General features: G+C 40.8%; 1 protein-coding gene across 1 annotated transcript; it reads left to right on the top strand.

Annotated features, from left to right (window-relative positions):
* The first annotated feature begins 3,595 nt into the window (after positions 1-3,595).
* On the top strand, positions 3,596-9,750 carry LOC123470655 (endoribonuclease Dicer-like). Its single transcript, XM_045171206.1, is given in 14 exon segments — positions 3,596-3,641; positions 5,665-5,735; positions 5,810-6,005; positions 6,064-6,133; positions 6,204-6,385; positions 6,451-6,598; positions 6,672-6,913; positions 6,998-7,124; positions 7,182-7,309; positions 7,377-7,450; positions 7,524-7,700; positions 7,769-7,853; positions 8,112-8,355; positions 8,580-9,750. Coding segments are annotated over 14 exon segments (2,946 nt in total). The 3' UTR covers positions 9,736-9,750.
* Positions 9,751-9,999: the final 249 nt, after the last annotated feature.

The raw sequence follows: 9,999 nt of genomic DNA on the forward strand, positions 1-9,999 counted from the left end.
TTCCGACTACATTCCCACTTGTGTATGACCCCACACCTATAACATGGGGGAGGGAAATTAACACCGACCACCTCACATTAGGAATCAGGGTACGATGGCAAGTGTTCAGGACGCTTTGGACGCGGTGGGGGCCGTAGATAATCGTATCAACGCTATTGAGGCCGGCCAGACCAATATGACCGTGTAACTTGACACTAACACCCCACACAGCCCTCATCGGTGGCCCACCGCTGGGACCACCCGCTCAATCAGGCCCACCCAAACCTGGCCCATCACTACAGGGCCCACAGCCTGCTGAACCAAGGTGCTTGGATCCCTCGGCTATGGGAAAACTTTACGGCGACGTGTCAACATCACACCTACGCTCTTGGTGCAATAGGTTGAACGATTATGCAACCCGAATAAAAAGCGGGGGTCCGTGATTCTGAGACGAAAAAGAAGCTCCTTGCCGTTAGCCCATTTCCATCCGCCCAGGAGGCGGTTAACCTGTGTAGGAGAAAGAAATCGGCCCAAGCAAACGAGAAGGCTCTCAGTGGCTCATCTGGCGTCTCATCGGTTCACAACAAATAACACGGGAAGCATTTAACATCCGAATGCAATGTATGTGGTCGCTCAAAACTTTCTTTCGGACAGACCTTTCCCGCTACCACGAAGAACTGCCACCTCTGCAACAAAACAAAGCATTTTGCGCCTAAATGTTCAAATAAAGCCGGTGATACAAGCGGCAGCGCTTACGGCGCGCGTCAGGAAGGAAGTGGAGGTGGTAACGGACGCACGGACGGCAGCGGAGGCAAACCGGGGGCAAAGACAGATAGCAGTACCGGGTAGAAAAATCAAATGGTGCGTTTACTTATCGGGAATGTGCAGGTGACCCATCGTGAACGCTGCACCCCGCTTATGTCATTGGATTTACCAGACAACAATGAGATGTTTCTGCAGTCATTCCGGAATGTTACGCCCGACCCCGTTGCGGAATTGACCTTTGGTGGCCTGGGTTTCCTCTCGGCCATTGATCTAACGGAACCCAACCTCGCTTCGTCGTCTTTTGACCTCGTTATGGCAGAAAAGTCAGCGCCTCTCCTCTCCATCGGCCAAAGGGACGTCCGCGTCAGATACGGTAACCAGTCGGCTATCATCACTGTCATCATATGCCCAGAAATCACCGGCATCCTACTCAGTTGGCTCGACTGTATCGCTTTGCATATTCTACACAAGGATTACCCGCTCCCGATCCAACAAATTCGCTTCTTGACATCAATTAAAACTCTTCAAACCCACCTGCCGGTATTCGACACGTCTTTTTCATGCCGACCTCATCATTCCGCCCTCTCCTTCTGCCGAATAGGTTGCAACCGTCAAGGCGGCCATAGTCGGCCATTTTCACTATGTCTTCGATCAATCCTTGGGCCTACGATGCATTAACGGACTTGACATAACAATCCATCTCGCAGACAACGCAGTGCCATACTATGTATTGGGTGCCCGCCCCATTGTGTATGCAGACCGTCCGGCGGTGAAGCAGCAGCTGGACGACTTGGAGGCAGCCGGAATCATCTCTCCAGTTTCGGAACCCATGGATTGTGTGGCACCCGTTTGTTGTAATTCGGAAACCGAACGGCAAATTGCGCATCTGCGTGGACCACACCCGCTTGAACCGGTTCATCTTGCGTCCTACTCACCCAAAACGCACACCACGAGATTCAGTTTCAGAAATTGACAGTGAAGCAACCTTTTACAGATTTTTTGATGCGGCCAATGGGTACTATCAAATCCATCTTCATCCAGATAGCCAGCACTTAACGACTTTCATTACTCCGTGGGGTCGCTACCGCTTTTTCCGAGCGTCCATGGGCATTAGCTGCTCCAGCGACGAATACAATCGTCGAGCGGATGCGACCTTCTCCTCTCTGGCCAACACGGTAAGAGTAGTGGACTGCTCTGGGTGCTACCGAGAAATTCTTGAGGCTTTCCCGCATTGCGTATCGTTTGTCATATCTCTACTCTGTTCTTTCGCTTTCATTTTTGTTAACCTGTTGCCCGTCAACAGCTTGGGAAGAGTTGTTGTATACTTGACCGCTAGAGGTCATGCGGATCAGTCATTGGAGACAAGCGGCCCGCTGATCCATCCGTCTGAATATTTTACTTTCAAGCTTCAAAACGAAAAGGAAAAACAAGTAAAGAAATCTGAGAAAAGAAAGCGAGTAGAAACTCCTGACAAGACTAAACTTACAGATAGCCAGAAAATTGCAGCTAAGCTAGGGCGAGAGAGTTTTTTGTCCGTGCTCCACTTCTTTTAACTGAACAAGAAAAAATAAATCAACGGATTCTAGATTACATCATAGCCGACGCATTGCCCCTATCAACAGTTGATTCGTATTTTTTCAAAAAGATGTTGCAGGCTTTAAATCCGAAAAATGTTTTGATCTCCTCAAAAACTCTTTGCTCTTTGATTGCCAAAGATTTCAAGAAATTTCATAGTAATCTTAAGGTTAGTTTTGGAAAAGTATCCGTAATTTCCTTGACTACCGATATTTGGAGTTCGAGGCACAGAAGTTTTCTCGGTGTTACAGCCCATTGGCTAGATGAAGTCACGTTGCAGTGCCACTCAGCAGCTATCAGTTTAAAGAGATTTACAGGTATTTCACTTGACGAGTTTCGTGATTCGTTAACTAAAAATATCTTCAACATGTAGGAAGTCATACCTTTGATAAAATAGCCAATCTTATTCATAGTATAATTCTTGATTACGGACTTAGGGGAAAAGTGCAGCATATTGTGACAGACAATGGGTCTAATTTCGTCAAAGCTATGCGGATCTATTTTGCATCTCCCTCCATGGCCTCTGCTAATGAAAACAATATTCATGAAACTGTAGAAATAGTTGGCTCAGTTACAGAGGAAATTTCTGAATATATTATATCCCAATTAGCTGGAGAAGATACTGATGTCTGCGATAGTGTGGCAGTGAATGCAAACATTCAAGAAATTGATTCTTACGAACTCCTAAGTTCTTCATTCTGTAATGATGATTAAGATAGAAACATATGGCTACCGGCCCATATTCGCTGCGCAGCTCATACTTTAAACTTATTGGCAACAACAGACATGGAAGCTATTTTAGGTCTAACTCGTCTTTCAAGATTTTTTTCAATCGGGATTTGAAAAGAGTTACTGACCTGTGGAACAAGTGTGGCAGAAGTACTAAAGCTGCAGATCTAGCAAAACAAATACTAGGTACGAAAAATCTGTGTAAAAAAAATTAGGTTTAATTTAACCTTGAAAACTGTATGTCGCCATAAATAGGTGCTTATCTGCCATCTCCTTGCCGAACAAGATGGAATTCTCTATTTGATTCTTTGGCTGTGGTATTAAACCTTGACTACAAACTCCTAGTTTAATTATGTGAACACTGAACAGCTTGGCATCCCATCTGTTAGCGAAGAAGATCTCGAATACTTATTTGAATATGTTGCAATAATGCAGCCTATTTAAGTTTACTTGGATCTTCTTCAGGGTGAAGAGAACTGTATTTTGGGCCATGTTCTGCCGACAATAACAAAAATAAGAGTTAAGCTTGAAGGTTTAGTGCTCGAGAATGGCAACTCTATCCGTGAAAGGTTACTTGAGAAACTTGACGAGAGGTAACTATTATACTTAATTAAAAGCTTATTGACGGCCAACTGATAAAATAATTTTGTGTTTTCATATGCCACCCGATTACCCGACCCGATAATGACAATAACAAGTAATGGAAAGACTCTATTTTGTATTGCAAAATTAGTTCTACATAGCCGGGGGGTAGCGGAGTCTACCGATGATACAGTCTACACTTTTCCAGATATTTAATACCTAGGGCAAAATAAAAGGTGTCTGGACTGATATTACCCAACCCCCCTTATAATGATTTTGCGCCAAAACCGCCCTACCTCTCCTTAAAAGGGTAAACTATTAATATTTTCTACCCAGAGATGGCTTTTTCAAAACAAATCGGTGTTCACCTTTTTGTGCAGGATACTGTACAGTATCCTGCACAGATAATCGCATATAAATACTTTTTTCAAAATTTTAAATATTATATATTTCATCAAAATTTTATTTAATTATATTCATTAGTTAGATTTGCTCTGAATTCTATTAACGCATACAAGCTTTGAACGCGGAACTCCCGCGTCGCCGACGGAAACGTATCCCACAAGCCACTAACAATTTGATAACTAACAGCTAGCATACTGATAAAATAAATTTGTGTTTCCATATGCTACCCGATTACCCGACCCGATTAGCCGGGGGGTAGGGGAGTCTACCGAGTCTACACTTTTCCAGACATTTAATACCTAGGGCAAAAAAAAGGTGTCTGGACTGACATTACCCAACCCCCCTTATGATGATTTTGCGCCAGAACCGCCCTACCTCTCCTTAAAAAAGTATACTATTAATATTTTCTACCCACAGATGGCTTTTTCAAAACAAATCGGTGTTCACCTTTTTGTGCAGGATACTGTACCTTCCAGTGCTCCCGTAGAACGTCTCTTCAGCATTGCTTCTTTAGTTTTGACTGTAAGAAGAAGCCGGCTGCGAGACACTTTATTAGAGTAGGGGAGAACGGGGTCAACTTGGACACGGGTCATATTGGACAAAGACCCTAAGTGCTACATGTTACGGAAAATTTTTTTATTTTTTATTTTTGTTTAGACTGCAATGTTTAACGTTCTAGAAAAAATATTGATTAAAATCGAATCATTATTGTTCTTGTTATCGCAGAATTAAAAAAATGGCCCTGTTTGATGTAATATTCTTCCCTATTACTGTAAGCATTTTTAAATTGAAAAACACTACAAATGAATAAAATAATGATATGTAAAATAGCCAATTCATTTCTTTAATGATTGATAAAAAACTTAAATTTTAATGCCTTTCCAGTGTAAAGTTATTAACGAAATACTAAATAGCACCGGGTTGGGTCATTTTGGACACACAGTTTTGGGGTCATATCGGACAACTCCGATATTGGAGTGGGAGGTGCTTGTGGAGAAGCCATATACGCCCGTTTGACAAATCGATACTCGATACTCTGTTAAGCCCTCCCATTTTACTCTAACCACCTACAAATTGTCCATTTCAGCCCCCTATTTCGTAAAAATGACATAACTCTATTTTTCATTTCTATTGCAAATATTTCAATATGAATGAATAAAATATTGAATAAGCAGTCTACCCATATTTTTTTAAAACTTATTTTATGTCTCCTTATGAGGAAAACTGGCAGTGTCCAATCTCACACCGTCCCTGTCCAGTTTCGCCCCGCCGTTTAAATAAAAACTAAAAAAACCGACTTCATTAAAATCCTTATAACTCGTTTATTTTAAGACTTAAAAATTACAAAAAAATTGTGGAGTTACCCAAGAAAGTGCTGCACCATTAACTAAAAATAAATATTAAAAAAAGAACATAGAAATCTAAATAAAGAGGAAAGAAATTTTTTGTCCAGTTTGACCCCGTTCTCCCCTATGACAATAAGCTGGGGTTTGCAATATTTCCCATTGTTTCTTAATAATTAATTAAACACACTTTGCACTACATTAATTCATGTTTCCTAGTTGTTACTTATGAATTTTATAAACTCATCCAAATTTTGTCATTATTATTTTTTTTGATTGCTTTCAGAAAATCCAGGAATGGAAACTAAAGCCAGTACTGGTTTTGTGGATGCTGATTTCACCCCAAGAGACTACCAGGCACTAATCTGAAATAGTTTGTTAGGCAAGTTAAAAAAGGTGGCTAGAATTTCTGTTTTCTTTTTATTTTACAGGTGGAACTGTTTGAAGCAGCATTAGGGGAAAATATAATCGCTTACCTACCTACCGGTTCCAGGAAAACATATATAGCAGCCCTTTTGATTAAGGAGAAAGTACATGAAGTCACAAAACCATTGGATTTGGGCGGGAAAAGAACCGTCTTTCTTGTACCTATAATTTTATTGGCTATTCAGCAGGCAGCCTACTTGCGTACGTCTATACTACTTTTTGGATTTGTTCATACTTTATTGTTCGCTTATATTATTAGGACGTCACACTTATTTGAGAGTGAAGGAATTCTATGGAAGTATGGGTGTCGATTCTTGGAGAAAAGAAAGGTCATTTCTATCTTTTAGAGACTTAATGTGTATAGCCCAAATGTTTAACAATTATCATAAATTGTTTCAGGTGGAAAACAGAATTCAAAGAAAATCACGTCCTAGTCATGACGGCTCAAATTTTTGTGAATGTTTTGAACCATGATTTCTTTTCTGCATACCAACTTAACTTATTGGTATTCGACAAGTGCCATGCTGCTGTGAAAGATGCGCCCATGAAACAAGTCCTTTCGAAACTGCAAAGCTATGAAAGTACATAGAAACCATTGCTATTATTTTTTGAAGGTAAATGGAATCGTTTCGTTTTTTTCTTACAGGTTTGCGCCGGCCCAAAATTCTTGGTTTGACGGCAGCGCTTTTTAGGATGCGATGCACACCTCATAAGGTGCCCGAAGTCATTCAAAAGCTCTCTGAATCAATGGGGTGCATCGTCAAAATTCCATCCAGTGTAGAAACGGTCTATCGGTAGCTTTAACTAAACAGTGTAGGCATATCCTGCGATAATTTAATATGTTACGTGTCATCTCTAATGTACGAGGTATTCCACGAAGCCTTGCGAAATCGTCCTTCAATACGATGACGAAAATAACAAACAGAATCCAGATTCGCTGACATTGAGCGTTATAATCCTTGATATGGTGTTTAAACTAATGCAAGAATTTAAAAACTCGTATGGTGAATTGATTGCCAAAGTTGAATCTGATGTTGCAAAACACCCAGACAAGATCGACTTATTGTTGGATGCACTTAAAGACATAAATTATCTCCTTAGAGCTCTAGGTTGGTAAAGGACATTATTCAATTCTTTCCGTGATTTTACTAGTTAGACCGAATTGATCAATAATTACTCTTTATTTATTATAGGACCATATGGTGCCTATCATTGCGCACATGTGTATATTCGCATCCTACAGCAAGCCAAGAGTCGTGTCAAAGTTCCTCAGTTTTTGGCAGATTTGAACAAAGTTTCTGCGCTCTGCAGGGAAATTAAGTAGCCGCTGTATGGAATATGGTGACGTAAACTATTTTAAATCAATATGGAATTCAGGGAAATCTGTACTCCTTATTTCGCCAAGTTCTCGCCAAAGGACCGCCTATTACTGTTTGTACATCCCAAAGTGATCCGTCTTTTGGAAATTATTCGAAATTTTAGTCCCGAAAAGAATCTCGACGAACGCCAAAGGTGCTTCTATATTTACTAAATACTGATGAAAATGAATGTAAATTTTTCATTTTTCTAGAGTAAATCTTAAGATGTGTGCCATCATTTTTGTCGAACGAAGATGCACGGCCAATGTACTTTACCACTTCTTGAAGGTCTTTCGCCTCTTTTATTTTTCAAGACATTTGTGTTCCGTGTCTAAATTCACAATCTCTTTGTTTGGACTAGGATGTTGCCAAACACGACGAAACCTTGGAATTTATGAAGCCATTATTCACAATGGGCCAGGCATTAGATCGAAACGCTTCACTGAAAGAAACTAAAATTCTCAACATAAAACAAAACGAGATTATGACCAGCTTTCGCGAAGGTCTTTGTAATCTGATAGTGGCAACCTCTGTGCTGGTAGCTAATTTTTATTTATCCGTTTTGAAGGAGTTTTCCTTAATTTTTTTTTTCACCTTTATTCGTAGGAAGAAGGAGTTGACATTCCTGCCTGTAATCTAATTGTAAAATTCGACCACATCAAAACCTACTGCGAATACGTTCAGGCCAAAGGTAGATCGAGCCCGTAAATATCTACCTTTTTCTAAAGGAAACCAAAAAGACACACAGAAAAGGAAAATTCGTTTTTTTTTTTTAAATTACTGTTAACTTATTGGCGCCGGAAAACTCGCGAATTTCTTACACTAGTAGACTTTCACGCCGATACATGGTTCCAGTAGCAAAGAGGCTTCTTTATGAACCCTAACACAGAAATGAGCAAGTTTAAAATTAGTTTCTGATGTGCCAAAATTAAGCATTTAATGAATTCAGGCCGAGCAAGGAGCAGGAAAGCCTTTTATTGTTTGATGGTTAGCCAAAGTGAAACGGAAAGCTACCTGAAGAATTTGGCACAGTTCCGTAGCATTGAACAGCAGCTCTTGGCTATCGGAAATTTCGAAGACGATCGGGACAGTATTATAGACAACCTATTTTGCGAAATCATCCCACCCTACGCTCCCTACGGTGAAGACGGACCCCGTATTACTTTACTGAGTAGTATATCGCTTGTCAACAGGTATAGTCCTTACCGCAGGGATGCAACGTCATTAACTTCGCGTTTCCTGTGCTAAACGTGACGTAAAGAAACTCTGGTTAACATGCATTGTTGAAGCTACGAGTGTACTTCGTAACGTCCCAAAGCCAGGGAGAGAGGGAAAGAAAGCGAATTGACGACCACAGTGTTACTTCAAATTAAATTTCATTATTATTTTTAAAATATTTCTTTCTTTGTTCATTTAGGTACTGTGGCCAGCTCTCGTCAGATCCAAATGTCCTTTTGGCCCCCAAACTAACAATCAAGAAAGCTGATAAAAGCGTAGCCGATCCCGCTCAACTAAAAAATATTAAAGACGTTCTTAAAAATTTACCAAATGATAATCGTGGAATGACCAACGGGTTTTCGATTGGTGATTTATACCAGTGTCGTCTAATTCTTCCCCTAAACTCGCCCTTGAGAGAAGAGATAATTGCAGACGTGATGCCAACTAAACGTCTGGCCAAAAGAGCAGTTGCTTTAAAAGCATGCATCATGCTTCACAAACTGAAAGAGCTGGATGACGTTCATCTCTTTCCTATTCCACGGCTGATTCCAGAAGAAGAAGAGGAAGAGTTGCCAATCGAAGATGATGCCAGTGTACCTCAACACCATGGAAACGTCACGATTTGCAAACGTCGTTTCCCTGCTTGTTTTTCGAATTGCCGACCTATTCCGAGACAGCCCAACTTCGTTTATTTGATAGACTTTATGCTGATGAAGCCTTGCCTGGATGTCAACAAACTATTTATACCATTCGTCGGGGAAACAAAGTTAGCCATTTTGACGTCACAAGTCATACCTGCGATTTGTCCGTTACCTTTGATTACGTGAGCTGGGGAATTCAAAGTCAATCTGTGTGGAGTGGATTCAATCATCCTTGACGACAGTCAGCTAGAAAAACTCGAAAAATTTCATCAGTTTATCTTCCAAGACGTGATTTTCTTGTGGAAACGTCAACTAGATTTTGACCTACAGGCCTCTGATTTGCAGTACCTCATTGTCCCTCTACAAAGTGCAACCGAAAAACTGGACTTTGTTCTCGTCGAAAAGATGATCAATGCACCAACCGTCGAGTGGGAAAAACGGCCACCTTTCACGGGCAACAAGTTTTCATTCGAACCGAAAGAGTATGTCGACGCAGTTATCGTCCCGTCCTATAAACCACTGGGGACATTAAATCCCTTCTACGTCGATGGCGTTTCAGACTTGACACCGCTCTCTGCGTTCCCAGAAAGAGAGAATGAAACTTACGCATCTTATTTTTCCAAAAAGTACAATCAGATATTGACTAATGAAAATCAGCAGCTCGTGCAAGTCAGTCGCGAGATAACGAGGAAAAACTTCCTTGTCCCGAGGTGAATAAAACAGTGTGTTTTAAAATCCTTTTTTAATATGGCAAATTATCTATTTTATTCACAACAAATTGGCTTCAACGAAGAAAGAAATTCCAATGCATCATGTGCCTGAACTTTGCAATATTCATCCGCTGCCAGGATCTGTTTGGAAACAGGTGGTATGGATCCCATCCGTTCTTCATCGTCTTAATGGCATTCTGGTGGCCGAAGAACTTCGCATCTTGATCTTTAAAGAAGCTAACGTGGGAATAGATTTTTTACTGGGATC

The sequence above is a fragment of the Daphnia magna genome, linkage group LG3 (genome assembly GCF_020631705.1).
Source record: "Daphnia magna isolate NIES linkage group LG3, ASM2063170v1.1, whole genome shotgun sequence".
Taxonomy (NCBI): domain Eukaryota; kingdom Metazoa; phylum Arthropoda; class Branchiopoda; order Diplostraca; family Daphniidae; genus Daphnia; species Daphnia magna.